The sequence below is a fragment of the Haliotis cracherodii genome, unplaced genomic scaffold (assembly GCF_022045235.1).
Source record: "Haliotis cracherodii isolate W230 unplaced genomic scaffold, xgHalCrac1.p SCAF_6, whole genome shotgun sequence".
NCBI lineage: Eukaryota > Metazoa > Mollusca > Gastropoda > Lepetellida > Haliotidae > Haliotis > Haliotis cracherodii.
Window position 1 is genome coordinate 58,684,331 of NW_027266319.1, and position 19,312 is coordinate 58,703,642.

General features: G+C 44.3%; 1 protein-coding gene across 2 annotated transcripts in view; it reads right to left on the reverse strand.

The window, feature by feature from the left end:
• The window catches only part of LOC139444778 (uncharacterized), a 47,904-nt gene that overhangs the window by 15,751 nt on the left and 12,841 nt on the right, over nt 1–19,312 (reverse strand). Inside the window, exons 2-7 of one of the 2 annotated variants that reach the window (XM_071225731.1) lie at nt 16,031–16,216; nt 15,145–15,296; nt 11,924–12,019; nt 6,259–6,360; nt 3,883–4,029; nt 1,378–1,584 (exon numbers count right to left, since the gene is read on the reverse strand). In XM_071225731.1, the coding sequence (XP_071081832.1) occupies nt 1,378–1,584; nt 3,883–4,029; nt 6,259–6,360; nt 11,924–12,019; nt 15,145–15,296; nt 16,031–16,216 (890 nt within the window). The remainder of the gene's footprint in view (nt 1–1,377; nt 1,585–3,882; nt 4,030–6,258; nt 6,361–11,923; nt 12,020–15,144; nt 15,297–16,030; nt 16,217–19,312) is intronic. The other variant, XM_071225732.1, reaches the window with a different exon arrangement.

Below are 19,312 nucleotides of genomic sequence, written 5' to 3' on the forward strand. Positions count from 1 at the left end.
TTACATACAAATTGTCATGGAACATACATGCTAACCAATACATTCTTTAAGATTTTCGATACTAACATAAGTCCAATTTTGTCTCATGGAAAAGAGGTTTGGGGATGAGAAATTTTTAAAGCTATAGAAAAAGTACATTTATATGCATGCTAAAGATTCCTTGGTGTGGCCCTAGTACGTCTAATCTAATGGTCTATGGCGAATGTGGAAGATACCCATGAACCATGTTTGTTGAGGGAGAAGACGAGTAAATACTGGATTAAATTAGTTAAAATGCCTGTAACAAGATATCCACAGAAGTGTTTTAATGTTATAACATGTTATTACTCTACGATCAACAAGGACGGACTAACCGGGCATCTTCTGTTAACCATTAACTTTATTCATGTGGTTATGGTAATACAAGTGTATGGACAGAAAGGATACGTATATACCAGATCATTTCATAGATGCTTTTACTTGGACCCTGAAAGATATGAACATTTAAACTTGGCATTTTTCCTTATCAGTATCCAATAAACCATCAGCTAATTCCCACTGTAAAAACAGCATTGGAGAGAATACTTTTTAAATGTAACTCTAAAAACATTTAAAATTGCACTTGCAAGATTCAGATGTAGTTCCCACAAACTCTTTATCGAGACAGGAAGATATAGGGAGATCATGAGAGGACACAGAAGTTGTCAGTTTTGTGATTTAAACACTGCACAAAGTGAATACCATTTCTTACTAATATGTCAGTTGTATGCTGAATTCAGAAAACAGTTCATTAATAAATATAATGTCCATTATCCAACTTAACAGAAACTTGTTTCGTTAATGTCAAGTAACAATGTAGTAATAACAAAAAAACTGTCAATGTACATATTGCATGCTATGACGCTAAGAAGTTCCACATGTGATACGTTATAAATGTATATATATACCCATTACTTTATAACATGTACTCAAGGCCTATGAGTGAGTGAGTATGGTTTAACGCTGATCTTAGCAATATTCCAGCAATATCACGGCGGGGGACACCAGAAATGGGCTTCACACATTGTACCCATGTCAGGAATCGAACCCGGGTCTTCAGCGTGACCAGCGAACGCTTTAACCACTAGGCTACCCGACTGCCCCTCTCTAGGCCTATCTCAGTATTATAAATTAAGTCATACTAAATCTTTCTTTCCAATCTTTCCTTAACATTTAGCTAAAATATAGAAATAAGCTTAAACTTCAATGACCTTTAGTAAACACAACATGATGCAAGTCTTAGACATTTACAACTTGGGGAAACTCATGATCCCTGATTTGGTGCAGAAAGACCATGGATCATAAAAGGGCCAAATCTGAGAAGAGTGCATCTTAGCACAGCTGAAAGAGATACTTTACCTTTTCATCAATGGATGGAGTATATGTGGCAACTTTACACAAGATGTCGATCCCATTTTGCTGAACCTCCACTTCATCCACATAGACAGACATTGAACCCAATATGGCTGCTGTTGCTTGGCAACCAATAAAGGTTGCTAGGTTACTTGGTACATGGCTCAAGGCTCTCAGAAGTTTCAGACACAAAGACACATGGGACACAGGATCCTGAAAAAGTGATTGTAATTTATTGCAATAATGATTCATGTATTGTGAGGTGTACCACAATATAGTGTATGTGTTCTTTCATCTGTACTTTGTTGTGAACATGGAACAAAAAGCTTCCCCTGCACATTTTTTACAACTTCAAAGTTGTCCATCATTTTGTAGTTGTCCACCATAATGCTATGGTCACAATGCATACATAATAGACATATTATATACATGAAACTGGATGCAAATAGTTTCATTAGATCCATTAGTATTGTCTATACTGATATACCAGTAATCCTGCGCACCTCTAGTGTGGCGTGGGCATCTTCCTTAGGCAAGGGAGTTAACTGACCATAAAAGTCTAGTTTCCACCGTCTCCAATCTAGCCTGGCATTATGGAGTTACATTTTGGCTGGAGTAACTAGTCTATGCATAGTCCAATCAAAATCGTGTGACGAAATCAACATTCGGTTCTTAAACAGTGATGCAGATTTTGATCGATTGTAGGATTTGCAAAATATATCTACCGCCAACTTGGCATCAACAGATATTTTCAAAAGAATTTCATGTTTTTAATCAACATGCTCATGTGATTTGATGCATTTCGCGAAAGAAAGACCCATTTTCTCACAATAAAGATCTTGATTATCGAACCAGATCATCTTGAATGCGCCCCACCATTTTGTTTGAAGCAATTGCATGTGATATTAGAGGTTGAATCTGATTGGTCAATAGGAGGGACATATAAGGGCCATAACTTGTAATAGCCACTGGTGTCACTACAATTGAGGCCAGAAACTCCAGCCTACTCGGCAAGGGTGGAAACTGGACTTTTATAGTCAGTTAACTCCCTTGCCTTGGGAAGATGCCTTGTGGGAAACACCATCCAAATCACATCCCAGCTAAAAACGGTTTGGCTAAATGTGGAAACTTATACATATTGTAGGAGGGAACTATTGTGCATAATGTGTGCATGAACTTGTCACGTTTGTCAAATATGGTAGATTCAGAGAGTGAAATGGATTTTATATACTCATAAATTTTAGAAATAAAAAATATCAGCGGTAAAAAAAAGAGGGTAATTTTCATTTTTATTTTTTTTAACATTTGGACTTTGAAAGACCAAGAAATTTATGAGTATATAAAAACCAAGAAATAAAAAAAGTGTCGCCTAATCAAGCCATATCAAGTCAGGGTTCACATGACACTGGCTTTACACATTGTTCCCAAAAACAGATCTTCAGCGTCAAAAACAAACGCTTTGATCACAAGTCTACCCGACCATCCCAACAGGGTCAGGCAGATGTTTTTTAAAAACAAATACGCAAATGAGTGGGTTCGATTTCCCACATGGGTACAATGTGTGAAGCCCATTTCTGGTGTCCCCCGCTGGGATATTGCTGGAATATTGCTAAAAGCGGCGTAAAACCATACTCACTCACTCACTACAACAAATATACTGACACAGCATAAAACCATTCATGTCAATGTATTGTGGTTTCTCTGTTTATATCTGTGAGGATGTCAATGAGTTATTGTTTTAGTCTGAGCAACAAATAACAATGAAACATGTCAATCATGCTTTAGCTGGAATTTGTTGTGGTGTCTAGTATATCCCCAGCTTGACAGAACAAATACCAATCAATTGTGTTTGCCAGTCATCATGGTCAAATCATCATAACCAATTGCCATAGAAATACAAAGAAGAAAAAAAGCATTACTATTTCTTTCAATTCTGTTGTAATTAGCATAAAACTTAGATATAGTTTTGGCATGTATTCATAAAACACCAGTAGTATTTTGATCACAAACAAGATAACCATTTCTACTGGAGAAATATACTTCCTCCTAGTGCTGGGACTGGTAACTTGGGTACTCGGGTCGGGTGGGTTCTGAGTAGGACCCGGGTACCCACAGGACTACCCGGACCCATGGTTTGTCACGTGATATATTGTTTAATGACAAAAATAATCTAGAACTCCACGGTTACACTACAAGTTACTAATGTTTGCCTTTCTTTCTGACTATGCACACATTCCTTCTAACTTTTATATGGTTGAATAATGATCAAACTTCTGTCATCTTCAGTGTGTGCATGACAAGATCATTTTATAGTTTACTTAAATAGGGCTCTGGTCAAACAATTCCCAATCAGACATTTTGAGACATCTCCTGAGACCTACAGCAGGTACCTGGGTAGGGATGGGTAATAGGGGGGTGTGTGCCCAGGAAGTAAATTTGGACTTGTTCCAGGCCAACTTCCTCCACAGATATTTGAATTGCTGAACCACCAGAAGCACAGGTGGAACGTACCAGGAACTGTTTGAGTATTTCCACGAGTAGATGAATGATAGGGCCATGCAGAGGCCTCCCCTTGTCCGTTTCCGGCGTGGCCTGACCCTGCCGCGCCATCTCCTTCAAGAAACTTCGCAGAATGTCTCTTCTGTGTGTCCCAACATCCTGTAACAGATAGATACAAGGGTGAATACAATCCTGTAACAGATAGATACAAGGGTGAATACAATCCTGTAACAGACAGATACAAGGGTGATAACAATCCTGTAAAAGTCAGAATAGTGAATAGAATCCTGTAACAGATAGATACAAGGATGAATACAATCCTGTAACAGATAGATACATGGGTAAATACAATTCTGTAACAGATAGATACAAGGGTGAATACAATCCTGTAGCAGACAGAATAGTGAATATAATCCTGTAACAGACAGATACAAGGGTGAATACAATCCTGTAACAGACAGATACAAGGCTGAATACAACCCTGTAACAGATAGATACAAGGGTGAATACAATCCTGTAACAGATAGATACAAGGGTGAAAACAATCCTGTGACAGACAGACAGAATAGTGAATACAATCCTGTAACAGACAGAATAGTGAATACAATCCTGTAACAGACAGATACGAGGGTGAATACAATCCTGTGACAGACAGACAGAATAGTGAATACAATCCTGTAACAGCGCAGATACAAGGGTGAAAATAATCCTGTAACAGACAGATACAAGGGTGAATACAATCCTGTAACAGACAGATACAAGGGTGAATACAATCCTGTAACAGATAGATACAAGGGTGAATACAATCCTGTAACAGAAAGATACAAGGAATAGTGAATACAATCTTGTAACAGATAGATACAAGGGTGAATACAATCCTGTAGCAGACAGAATAGTGAATACAATGCTGTAACAGACAGATACAAGGGTGAATACAATCCTTTAACAGACAGAGAGAACAGGGAATACAATCCCTTAACAGATAGATACAAGGGTGAATATAATCCTCTAACAGACAGACAGAATAGTGAATACAATCCTGTAATGGGTACAATGGTGAATTTAATACCGTAACAGACACAAAGAATAGTAACTACAATCCTGTAATAGATGGACGGATATAAAACTGAACAGATACAATGATGAATACAATCCTCTTGCCGATAGATACAATAGTGAATACAATCAGGGCTGTCTGATTTTGACATGTAGGATCAAAGACCAGGCAATCCAGTGATTGGTAGCAAGTTAACAATGCTTTGCTACAGTGAAAGCTACACAATGAATCAGCTGACACACCATCCTTGATTATCCAGTGTTGTATATCTCCATTCTATTTTGACAAAAACAAATGTATGAGTCAGCCCTCAATACATCTAATCAAACAAGAAGACTGAAATAAATTATCTCATGGTTGTTTGTTTGTTTCTTTGTTGTTTAACAGCGTACTCAGCAATATTCCAGCTATATGACGGTGGTCTGTAAATAATCAAGTCTGGACCAGACAATCCAGTGATTGATATCATGAGCATCGACCAACGGAATTGGGATACAATGACATGCATCAACCATGCATCAGCGAGCCTGACCACCCGATCCCATTAGTCACCTCTTATCATAAGCAGTCGCCTTTTACGGCAAACATGGGTTGCTGAAGACTTTTTACACAAGTAAACTGGTCAAATATACATGAAATATGAACTTGTGAAAACACTTATCAAAAGTTACTTACTGATTTTGACATTTAGGATCTTTGTGATCAGCACACAGATCTGGTATATAAATTCCAAATCTGACAACTTGGCACACTTAAAAACAAAAACGTCTCTATCACTGGGTGTGGAGATGATTGTCAGCTTCCTGGGAACACATTCCTCGGGATCTGAGTGAGTGAGTGAGTTGGGTTTAACACCGCTTTTAACAGTATTCCAGTCATATCACGGTGTGTCAGCTTAATGTGGGAGGAAAGCCCGAAGTGATGCAGGTCTCAGACGTTTACCACTTCGGTGAAACCCACGAGCATGGGTATGGTGCTGACAAACCTAGAAACATAATCGGGGCGAACCGGGATTCGAACCCACAATCATAAGTTTCTGGCGTGTGCAGGGGACGCAAGTCTGCACAGTGAATCGTGGCGCCTAAGACGACTGGGCCACCCCCTCGGGATCTGATACAGGTCAACTAGGCTTCCAGATACTCACACAGGATTGAGTTAGTGAGGGAGATGGGTTTAAGTCTGCAATGAACAGCATTTCAGCTTAAATTGGGAGGAAAAATCATCAAGTGATGTAGGCCTTAGACAATTTAATCTTGGTGAAAAAACACAAGCATAGGTAAAGTGCTAACAAATATATTTTGGAATCTCAAATCCGGCTGCATATTGCCTACCTGTAGCATCCTGAACACCTGATCAAGCAGTGATGTTGTCATCCGTGTGTCGGTGAACTCATGGATCTGTTTGTTGATACAGCCTGCAGCCAAACTGGATAACTGAAACATGATACCGCAGTCTTACATGAGTGATTGAGTGGGTGGGTTTGAGTGAGTGGGTGAGTGAGTGAGTTTTGGATGTTTTCATCAATTCACAGACATTTTACCACTGCATTCAGAGCAACAAGAGGCCCATAGGGCCTGTATCGCTCACCTGGATATTTCACTAACATAAAGATCTGAACCGTTTCCATGTTATGATCCAGGATAAATCATCTCAAAGGTATTACTCTCTTCAAAACAAACAAATGTATACAATGTATCTGTTTATTATAGTATGGGGATAATATCGGTTTGCATGTTATGGTCAAGGGTCCAACTCCTTTGGGAGTGCCGGACAGATGAACAGAAGGGCCAGTCCTGGTAGCATATGCGCATTCCTCACATTATACTCTCAATTGTACATATGGTTATACGGTGGGTATCTTAACTGTGTCCACTGTCCAAGTTATAAACTCTGTTAGCCCCTTAGTCCCGGGGGTGAGGGTAGGGTTGAGTCCCTCCATTTCTCCAATTTGAATCCTTACCACTGGAGAATGCTTCCAACCAAATATGGTTGATATCTATCTCTTAGTTCCAGAGCAGAAAAGTCGTTTAAAGCAAAATAGCCAAATATTTGGCCCTGCCCCTCAGTCCCTGGGGGGGGTGTCAGCCCCACCATTTGTACAATTTTGAATCCCCACCACCTAGGGATGCTTCAAGTCAAATTTCATTAATTTCCTATAAGTGGTTCAGAAGAAGAAGTCGTTTGAATAAATTGTTGACGAACGGACGACATGGTACGGCATAAGCTAATAATGGATACTAAAGCATCAAAGCTTGTGTTTGTTTATTGGTCCTGTTATCAGCGAAGTACAAGTCATCTTTCCCAAGCTCCGTATACCATTAGTAACAAGAGTCATCAGAAGATGACAAATCCCCCCAGCCTCTACACATTCGAAAGAACAAATCATCTGACTGCTACTGTAAGTCCAACTTGATGAGAGAAATCTATCCAGTCTGTGTGTATACAAGAGTAGGTAATAACCATCAAAACTACACCATGAAATCGGGATTTTGAACTTTGTATTTCTATGTAAGGTACACACCACTATGAACAGAGGGACGGACAGGCCATATGATGAGACTATATCCATGAGCATAATATGCCGGGGGGATAATATTAACCCCCCCCAAAAATCAAGTTTATACCAGTATTTACAGAAAAGATGAACAACTGTACTCTGGCAAGATGACCATACAACAGAACCACAAGCTACCCACCTCCTCGCTGGTGTGGAGTACAACAGAACCACAAGCTACCCACCTCCTCCCTGGTGTGGAGTACAACAGAGCCACAAGGTACCCACCTCCTCGCTGGTGTGGAGTACAACAGAACCACAAGCTACCCACCTCCTCCCCGGTGTGGAGTACAACAGAGCCACAAGCTACCCACCTCCTCGCTGGTGTGGAGTACAACAGAGCCACAAGCTACCCACCTCCTCCCTGGTGTGGAGTACAACAGAGCCACAAGCTACCCACCTCCTCCCCGGTGTGGAGTACAACAGAACCACAAGCTATCCATCTCCTCGCTGGTGTGGAGTACAACAGAGCTACAAGCTACCCACCTCCTCCCTGGTGTGGAGTACAACAGAGCCACAAGCTACCCATCTCCTCCAAGGTGTGGAGTACAACAGAGCCACAAGCTACCCACCTCCTCCCTGGTGTGGAGTACAACAGAGCCACAAGCTACCCACCTCCTTGATGGTGTGGAGTACAACAGAGCCACAAGCTACCCACCTCCTCCCCGGTGTGGAGTACAACAGAACCACAAGCTACCCACCTCCTCCCTGGTGTGGAGTACAACAGAACCACAAGCTACCCACCTCCTCGCTGGTGTGGAGTACAACAGAACCACAAGCTACCCACCTCCTCCCTGGTGTGGAGTACAACAGAGCCACAAGGTACCCACCTCCTCGCTGGTGTGGAGTACAACAGAACCACAAGCTACCCACCTCCTCCCCGGTGTGGAGTACAACAGAGCCACAAGCTACCCACCTCCTCGCTGGTGTGGAGTACAACAGAGCCACAAGCTACCCACCTCCTCCCTGGTGTGGAGTACAACAGAGCCACAAGCTACCCACCTCCTCCCTGGTGTGGAGTACAACAGAACCACAAGCTATCCATCTCCTCGCTGGTGTGGAGTACAACAGAGCTACAAGCTACCCACCTCCTCCCTGGTGTGGAGTACAACAGAGCCACAAGCTACCCATCTCCTCCAAGGTGTGGAGTACAACAGAGCCACAAGCTACCCACCTCCTCCCTGGTGTGGAGTACAACAGAGCCACAAGCTACCCACCTCCTTGATGGTGTGGAGTACAACAGAGCCACAAGCTACCCACCTCCTCCCCGGTGTGGAGTACAACAGAACCACAAGCTACCCACCTCCTCCCTAGTGTGGAGTACAACAGAACCACAAGCTACCCACCTCCTTGATGGTGTGGAGTACAACAGAGCCACAAGCTACCCACCTCCTCCCTGGTGTGGAGTACAACAGAGCCACAAGCTACCCACCTCCTCCCTGGTGTGGAGTACAACAGAGCCACAAGCTACCCACCTCCTCCCTGGTGTGGAGTACAACAGAGTCACAAGCTACCCACCTCCTCCCTAGTGTGGAGTACAACAGAACCACAAGCTACCCACCTCCTCCCTGGTGTGGAGTACAACAGAACCACAAGCTACCCACCTCCTCCCTAGTGTGGAGTACAACAGAACCACAAGCTACCCACCTCCTCCCTGGTAAGGAGTACAACAGAACCACAAGCTACCCACCTCCTCCCCGGTGTGGAGTACAACAGAACCACAAGCTACCCACCTCCTCCCCGGTGTGGAGTACAACAGAACCACAAGCTACCCACCTCCTCCCTGGTGTGGAGTACAACAGAGCCACAAGCTACCCACCTCCTCCCTGGTGTGGAGTACAACAGAACCACAAGCTACCCACCTCCTCCCCGGTGTGGAGTACAACAGAACCACAAGCTACCCACCTCCTCCCTGGTGTGGAGTACAACAGAACCACAAGCTACCCACCTCCTCGCTCGTCTGGAGTACAACAGAACCACAAGCTACCCACCTCCTCCCTGGTGTGGAGTACAACAGAGCCACAAGCTACCCACCTCCTCGCTGGTGTGGAGTACAACAGAACCACAAGCTACCCACCTCCTCGCTCGTCTGGAGTACAACAGAACCACAAGCTACCCACCTCCTCGCTCGTCTGGAGTACAACAGAACCACAAGCTACCCACCTCCTCGCTCGTCTGGAGTACAACAGAACCACAAGCTACCCACCTCCTCGATGGTGTGGAGTACAACAGAGCCACAAGCTACCCACCTCCTCGCTGGTGTGGAGTACAACAGAACCACAAGCTACCCACCTCCTCGATGGTGTGGAGTACAACAGAGCTACAAGCTACCCACCTCCTCGCTGGTGTGGAGTACAACAGAGCTACAAGCTACCCACCTCCTGGCTGGTGTGGAGTACAACAGAGCCACAAGCTACCCACCTCCTTGCTGGTGTGGAGTACAACAGAGCCACAAGCTACCCACCTCCTCCCCGGTGTGGAGTACAACAGAGCCACAAGCTACCCACCTCCTCGATGGTGTGGAGTACAACAGAGCCACAAGCTACCCACCTCCTCGATGGTGTGGAGTACAACAGAGCCACAAGCTACCCACCTCCTCCCCGGTGTGGAGTACAACAGAACCACAAGCTACCCACCTCCTCCCCGGTGTGGAGTACAACAGAACCACAAGCTACCCACCTCCTCCCTAGTGTGGAGTACAACAGAACCACAAGCTACCCACCTCCTTGATGGTGTGGAGTACAACAGAGCCACAAGCTACCCACCTCCTCCCTGGTGTGGAGTACAACAGAGCCACAAGCTACCCACCTCCTCCCTGGTGTGGAGTACAACAGAGCCACAAGCTACCCACCTCCTCCCTGGTGTGGAGTACAACAGAGTCACAAGCTACCCACCTCCTCCCTAGTGTGGAGTACAACAGAACCACAAGCTACCCACCTCCTCCCTGGTGTGGAGTACAACAGAACCACAAGCTACCCACCTCCTCCCTAGTGTGGAGTACAACAGAACCACAAGCTACCCACCTCCTCCCTGGTAAGGAGTACAACAGAACCACAAGCTACCCACCTCCTCCCCGGTGTGGAGTACAACAGAACCACAAGCTACCCACCTCCTCCCCGGTGTGGAGTACAACAGAACCACAAGCTACCCACCTCCTCCCTGGTGTGGAGTACAACAGAGCCACAAGCTACCCACCTCCTCCCTGGTGTGGAGTACAACAGAACCACAAGCTACCCACCTCCTCCCCGGTGTGGAGTACAACAGAACCACAAGCTACCCACCTCCTCCCTGGTGTGGAGTACAACAGAACCACAAGCTACCCACCTCCTCGCTCGTCTGGAGTACAACAGAACCACAAGCTACCCACCTCCTCCCTGGTGTGGAGTACAACAGAGCCACAAGCTACCCACCTCCTCGCTGGTGTGGAGTACAACAGAACCACAAGCTACCCACCTCCTCGCTCGTCTGGAGTACAACAGAACCACAAGCTACCCACCTCCTCGCTCGTCTGGAGTACAACAGAACCACAAGCTACCCACCTCCTCGCTCGTCTGGAGTACAACAGAACCACAAGCTACCCACCTCCTCGATGGTGTGGAGTACAACAGAGCCACAAGCTACCCACCTCCTCGCTGGTGTGGAGTACAACAGAACCACAAGCTACCCACCTCCTCGATGGTGTGGAGTACAACAGAGCTACAAGCTACCCACCTCCTCGCTGGTGTGGAGTACAACAGAGCTACAAGCTACCCACCTCCTGGCTGGTGTGGAGTACAACAGAGCCACAAGCTACCCACCTCCTTGCTGGTGTGGAGTACAACAGAGCCACAAGCTACCCACCTCCTCCCCGGTGTGGAGTACAACAGAGCCACAAGCTACCCACCTCCTCGATGGTGTGGAGTACAACAGAGCCACAAGCTACCCACCTCCTCGATGGTGTGGAGTACAACAGAGCCACAAGCTACCCACCTCCTCCCCGGTGTGGAGTACAACAGAACCACAAGCTACCCACCTCCTCCCCGGTGTGGAGTACAACAGAACCACAAGCTACCCACCTCCTGGCTGGTGTGGAGTACAACAGAGCCACAAGCTACCCACCTCCTCGATGGTGTGGAGTACAACAGAGCTACAAGCTACCCACCTCCTCGATGGTGTGGAGTACAACAGAGCCACAAGCTACCCACCTCCTGGCTGGTGTGGAGTACAACAGAGCCACAAGCTACCCACCTCCTCGCTGGTGTGGAGTACAACAGAACCACAAGCTACCCACCTCCTCCCTGGTGTGGAGTACAACAGAGCCACAAGCTACCCACCTCCTCCCCGGTGTGGAGTACAACAGAACCACAAGCTACCCACCTCCTCCCTGGTGTGGAGTACAACAGAACCACAAGCTACCCACCTCCTCACTGGTGTGGAGTACAACAGAACCACAAGCTACCCACCTCCTCGCTGGTGTGGAGTCTGTCTACTAATTCTTCCTCCATTTCGGGGGTCTCGATGTGGCACCAGTCACTCTCAGCCTCCTTCTGTGCTGGGAGCTGTAGCAGATATACACACATCACCCATTACATATTTACAGTCAGTCTTGTCTGCATGCATGTTCATTAACTGCTAAACAACTGTTCTTTTAACAATCATTTCTTCAACAATCCTATATGATGTTATGTATTGACCATTTCATCTTTCGACGACCTTGTATTCACATTGAAGAAGGAATATTTTATTTATCCAACAACACATGGAGTTTATTTACCGGTTTCAAGATTCAGAAAGATACATTTTTATTCCCAATCACAAAGCAAAATATGACAATAACTGCATTTCCTTATTTTGTGCATGAAGGGGGAGTTACTTCTACCCAGTTTTGGGGCGGTCGGGTAGCCTAGTGGTTAAAGCGTTCGCTCGTCACGCCGAAGACCCGGGTTCGATTCCCGACATGGGTACAATGTGTGAAGCCCATTTCTGGTGTCCCCCGCCGTGATATTGCTGGAATATTGCTAAAAGCGGCGTAAAACCATACTCACTCACTCACTCTACCCAGTTTTAAACTTTCCATATCAAGTTATGTTTACCCAACCCATAAAATTCCAACTGAAATAATATACCTGTAAAAATTGAAATATTTTCATTTGGACACAACACGCACCCAACCCCAAAAATTCCTGTATTCATCAACAGGTCACTGCTTGACAAAGTAGACACAATTTATGGGGCTTAAAAAACTAAATGAATTGGTTCTCAGGCAATGGCTTTTGAAAACATAATCCGGGCGGGCAGTGTTTTTTTCTTTTGTTGGTTGTTCAAGCTACTATGTAACCAAATTTTGTTTACAATAATTTCGGCGAAATCATGTTGTTCTTATGTACAGTTGCATTTGACTGCCGGCATCGTGTGTTCAAGACACTGAATAGTTAAAGATTTTTTTTTTTTTAAATGGAAATAAAAACAAAACAGGCAGAGGACGTTATGATCATCGGGGCGATGCCTGAGAACAAAGACTATTATTTTTGTGGCCTCGATAACAACTTCATTATTTACTGTAAGGGCGACATTTCGGTACAGATCCTTATATCATTCTATCTTATTGCCTTCCACCTCATGTGTCTTTGACCATCATGTTGTTACCATGGTTACAGTATTATCCTTCCGTTGTCATTACTTAACCTTCTCACGTTAATCTCACTCATGTATGCAATTGTTGTTACTGTTAATCCTCCACCTACTATATCTATTCACATATCTAACCACGTAGTCGGCACTGAAACACTTCTGCAGCAGCTTCTTGGTAATGTAGGTTTGTCTCAGATGAAGATTCAACCCGGCTGTCTTGCACTGGATTGACTGACTGATATAAAAGATTTAACGTGCGCTTTCCGACTACAGCGTATTTCGCACACGGGCCTGGTCGGACCATTTAGTGTATTCCGAGAAGGGTGAAAGTGGTGTGTGCAACCCAAGAGGGGGCTTTTAGGGGTTGCTTATATTGATTTTTTGAAATTTTTAAATTTGGAATTAATGCCGAGGTGGGTGGAGGAGGGAACTAAGGGAGCCGGGTGAGGTGGGTGTTTGTATGTTTATTGGATTTTGGATTGGTAGATTAATTAATTTTTAGATGCGCTTAATTAGGTCTGTTTTGATTAGGAATACGCCTAGGGCCTTGAAGTTTTCTAGTTTATTTTGAGGGTTTAGTATTTCATCTAGAGTAGGAACCTTATTTAGATTGAGGGCGGTTTGTAGTGTGGTTCTGTGTGTTTGATAGTGGGTGCAGTGAATGAGTGCGTGTTCTGTGGTTTCGGGTTGTTTGCAGTGGGGGCAGTTGCCTGTGGTGTGTCTTTTAAGTTGTTTTAGGTGGTTATTTAGGTTGGTGTGTCCTGTTTGGAGTTTTGTAATTAATCTGTCAATTTTTTTAGAGGGGTGTAGGATTTTAGGTTTGGCTAGTGGTTTTCTGAGCACTTTTTTGATTTGGCTATTTGAGTTTTGATATTGATTATGCCATTATTTGGTTATTTTTTGTTTGTTTACACTTTTAATTTCTGATTTTGAGATGGGTAGGTTTAGGCTTATTTCTGGTATTTTGAGAGATAATTTAGCTGCTTTATCGGCGCTTTCATTGCCGTAAATTCCTACGTGGGCGGGGATCCACAAGAAGGTTATTTGTTTGCCTGCTTTTGTTAGGTCGTTGGAGCTTTTAAGTATTTGGTTTATTAATTTAGGTCGTTTTTTGGTATTTTTGTTTTGGAGGGCTTGTAGTCCACTAAGGGAGTCAGTGAGAATTAGGATTTTTTTGTTGTTTTTAGATTGTTGGTTATGCAGGGCTGAGGCCATGCCCATAAGTTCGGCCGTGAATATAGATTGGTTGTTAGGGAGTCGGTAAGATTGTGTGGATATAACTGGTTGTGTGGTATGGACTCCGAAGCCTGTGTGGTTGGAGATCGGGTCTGAAGATCCGTCAGTGTATATGTGACACCAATTTGGCCAATTTTCGTGTATGTATGCAAGTGTGGTGGTTTTAGCTATGTTTGGGTCGGTTTGTTTATTTATTTGGTTAGCTAGCGTTGTGTCTATTTGGGGTATTTTGAGTTTAGGGGTGAAGATATTTGATTTTTTGCAGTTTTGTTTAAGATTTTGAGTTTGGTGTTCATTGAGGTAGTTTGTTATTCTTTGGGATATTGGGGTGAGTAAGGGGTGTTTGCGAGCTAGAGCTTGGTTTCTTGGGCTAATGTTTTGGTTAATTAGGTTTTGGATGAGAGGGTTTGTTTGGGACGCGGCCCAGAAATTAAGGCTTAGATGTTCCCTGCGTAGATGATGTTGACTCGGTACTTATGACCCCCATATACAAGCTCATGAGGTTAACCATGTTCACTGTTGGACCTATAGCTGTTGATTGTCTAAGTGAGATCAGTTCACCTGCCACCTTTGGACATGCCCACTGTCCTAGTGAAAACACCACCACTGTTAATCCCCACCAGCCTGGGGGCAATGTGAGCATAAGCTATCTGTACTAGGTTCATTATTCAGCCTTGCTAGACAATGGTATAAGGATCTATACCGAAGTGTCCCTTTACAGTATCAAAGAAGTAATTTTTAAATTTTATCCATAAATTGTGTCTACTTTGTCATCCGTCAACTTTAAGTAACGCCTATCAAACACTTTAATACTTACCTCTGGTTGGGGAGACATCCCATTTCTGGTGGGCTTCGGTGGCGGTGAAGCCTTGACGTGTACCCCAGGAGTAGGGGGTAGGTGGCGTCGAGTTCGGGGCACGGGTCCCTCCATGTACTGAATGACCTTATCACCGATCTCTATCTGCATGCCTTTAAGGAGAACATCATACATGTAACCATGGTAACCATGTCATGACAGGCAATCTGGCAATGGCATGAGGCAAAATCCGCCGACCCGAAAAATTCTGACTGCCTTGTCCAGCCTCAGTTATAGGCGTACCACAATTCGCAGTGAGGAGTTGCATCCCTTGGGCTCTCCAAATACCTATGATCAGTGCACTCGATTATTTTTCTAGATTGGTCAGCACCATACCCATGCTTGTGGGTCTTACAAAAATGGTAAACGTCTGAGACCTGCATCACTTCGGGCTGACACGCCATGATATAAATGGAATATGATTAAAAGCGTGTAAAACCCAACTCACTCACTCGCCCAGTTATTAATAGGCTGTTATGGCATAGCCCTAACATTTCCCTTTCAAAAACTCTTAATGATCAAGTTCCACCATTCATGTTCCAGTTTGCATGGTTTGTGTAAGAGGACAACCATATCCAAATTTAATCTCATATTCAGGGGGAAGGGGGGAGCTTTGGTTCAAAAGATACAAAAAAAATTTACTCAAAACAAAATATTTTTCAGAGCATCCAGTATGTGCAGTGAAAGATTACCTTTTCCCAAGAACCTTTTTTTGGAACAGGCTTCTTTTTAAAAAAAGAAATCACCGAATGAACCACCCAAACGCGCACACATCCACATCACCCCCCACCCACACACACACACACACAGCCAGAATATAAAAGAGTCAGTAAATACACAGACGTACCAGTAACAAGATTTATCTCTGATGTGACTTCTTTGTCACTGATGGTGCAGACAAGGTCACGGTTCACAGGGGTCAAGGTCACACCTTCTGTCGGCCATATTGTCAGCTTGAACAAGGGAACACAAATCTCATGGCATTGTTTGTTGTCAGTCTTGCAGGAAAATACCTGGTCCTCTGCAGTTAAACCTGAAAACAGTTTTTATATACATATCTTAGAAATTCAGTTATGATCAATCCTTAAACAACAACAACCACATGAAATATTTTAGAAAATGGTGTGAGATGATAAATGATTGATGGTAATGATGACCAACATCCCATGACACCATTTTAATTTGCATTTCTCTGATAAGGTAGAGGAATGGAAAATCCCCATGTTCAGTATATAAATTCATAGTAAAAAACATCTCTTTAATACTTCTTGCCAAATAGACCTACATGACCCATTTTTGTAAACCAAGGGCTATGAGATCCACCTCGACTGAATATTATAAATATTCAAGTTATATTATCTGAATTTGTGGCTACTCAGTTAATAACAAAAGAAAATAATTTTGTTCTTGTTTCTGGTTCCTATTTACATGATTGTTGTGCTAGAACCATAGATTTGTGTTCTAAAACCAGCAGCAGTGGTGTGTGGCCACAGCTGTGCCAGGCAGGGCAGACCATGATTCTCACTGGATTAGCCCAGTGTTCCATATGTATCATACAGTAGAATATGTCAGTTCAGACCAGTAAAAAAGTCCAGTTTACAGCAAGGTCCAGATTACACAGCGTACAAAACGTTCGGCTGAAGACAAAACAAAAAACTACGATCATTATTTGCTGTTGTTGGTAGTCTTTGCTGTTGCTGGTAGTCTTTGCTATGTTTAAGAATAGTCTGCTAACTGATGACCTTGACTAAATCTTTCTGCTTCTGTTTAGGCACTGACTTAAAACAGTAAAGAAATAAAATTGACTTGTTTTATTGTTTTAGAAGGCGGACATCAGCTTTGCTCCTTGGCTCCAGAACCTTCCTTTAACTGGGGGTGGGTGGAGTGGGGGTATGGGATGGCCTAGTGGTCACAGCGTTGACTCATCACGCCTGTGCTCGATTCCATATATTGGTACAATGTGTGAAGCTCATTTCTAGTGTCATGATTTTGCTGGAATATTGTTAAAGGCCATAGTCAACTTCCAGGGCCTCAGGATCCCCCTTAATTTTGCAGTAAATCAGAGGCTGCTTCTCACTTGACATTCAACATCATGAACAGTCAACCTGCCTCCGACTCTGCCCTGTCCTCGATTTGTACATGAACAGTCAACCTGCCTCCAACTCTGCCCTGTCCTCGATTTGTACATGAACAGTCAACGTGACACCGACTCTGCCTGGTCCTTGATTTATACATGAACAGTCGACCTGCCTCCGACTCTGCCCCGTCCTCCATTTAAACATGAACAGGCAACCTGCCTCCGACTCTGCCCTGTCCTCCATTTAAACATGAACAGGCAACCTGCCTCCGACTCTGCCCTGTCCTCCATTTAAACATGAACAGGCAACCTGCCTCCGACTCTGCCCTGTCCTCCATTTAAACATGAACAGGCAACCTGCCTCCGACTCTGCCCTGTCCTCCATTTATACATGAACAGTCAACGTGACACCGACGCTGCCCTGTCCTCCATTTATACATGAACAGTCAACGTGACACCGACGCTGCCCTGTCCTCCATTTATACATGAACAGTCGACCCGCCTCTGACGCTACCCTGTCCTCCATTTATACATGAACAGTCAACCCGCCTCCGACTCTGCCCTGTCCTCCATTTATACATGAACAGTCAACCCGCCTCCGACTCTGCCCTGTCCTCCATTTATACATGAACAGTCGACCCGCCTCTGACTCTGCCCTGTCCTCGATTTATACATGAACAGTCAACCCGCCTCTGACTCTGCCCTGTCCTCCATTTATACATGAACAGTCAACCCGCCTCCGACTCTGCCCTGTCCTCCATTTATACATGAACAGTCGACCCGCCTCTGACTCTGCCCTGTCCTCCATTTATACATGAACAGTCAACCCGCCTCCGACGCTGCCCTGTCCTCCATTTATACATGAACAGTCGACATGCCTCTGACTCTGCCCCGTCCTCCATTTATACATGAACAGTCGACCTGCCTCTGACGCTGCCCTGTCCTCCATTTATACATGAACAGTCGACCTGCCTCTGACTCTGCCCTGTCATCCATTTATACATGAACAGTCAACCCGCCTCTGACTCTGCCCCGTCCTCCATTTATACATGAACAGTCGACCCGCCGCTGACTCTGCCCCGTCCTCCATTTATACATGAACAGTCAACCTGCCTCCGACTCTGCCCTGTTCTTATACAGACATAGACATGTATTGATTTGAACATCCTGGTTGTGGTGATATTAACATCTGTGGAGCTAGTATGTCACGTATATCTTGATGACTGTCACACAACTGTATTAAAGAGCTAATGGCCAGATTCTTAACTGTTCTAAATGTACTGTTGAACTGAAAGTAGTGTGTGAGAGAGAGTGAGTGAGTGAGTATGGTTTAGCCGCTTTTAGCAATATTCCAGCAATATAATGGTAGGGGACACCAGAAATGGGCTTCACAAAATGTACGCATGTCGGGAATCGAACCAGGGTCTTTTGCGTGACGAGCTAACGCTTTAACCACTAGGCTACCCGACCGCCCCGTGTGAGAGAGAGATTCAAACCCTTGATCATTGGTTTCTGTCCTGCCCAAGGGACGCAACTCTGCACAGAGATTTGCAGCGCCTTAGAAATATAAATTTAAATCTTACAGCTGTAATACAGAATATTCTAGATGTGTTTTTTTTATATTTGTTCTGTATAATGTAGATTTATGTATGTTAATCCTCGTAACATCTTCCCTCTTGTTCTGCGCATGCATACTTTAGAATGTTGCCGTCTGTTTTCTGCGTGTTCTCAGATTTATGATGTTTCTTAACTTTTAGTTATGTTCTCATCTTTTTCTGTTGACGATTCCTTGTGTATTGTGTTTTTTGTTGCAGTTTGTCAGTTTTCATTGGTTGGTCTGTATAAGGATCAGGTGGTTATGCTCTGTGACAGCATGCCCTGGTAGTAGGGCAGGGATGAGTCCAAATTTACTACCCGGGTACCCACACCCCTATTACCCAACCCTACCTGGGTACCCGCTGTTGGTGTCAAGAGATAGGTACAAAATGTCCTATTGGGAATAGTTTGACAGTAGCCCTGGCAGAATGTTTTTAGATACACATATAAAACGAT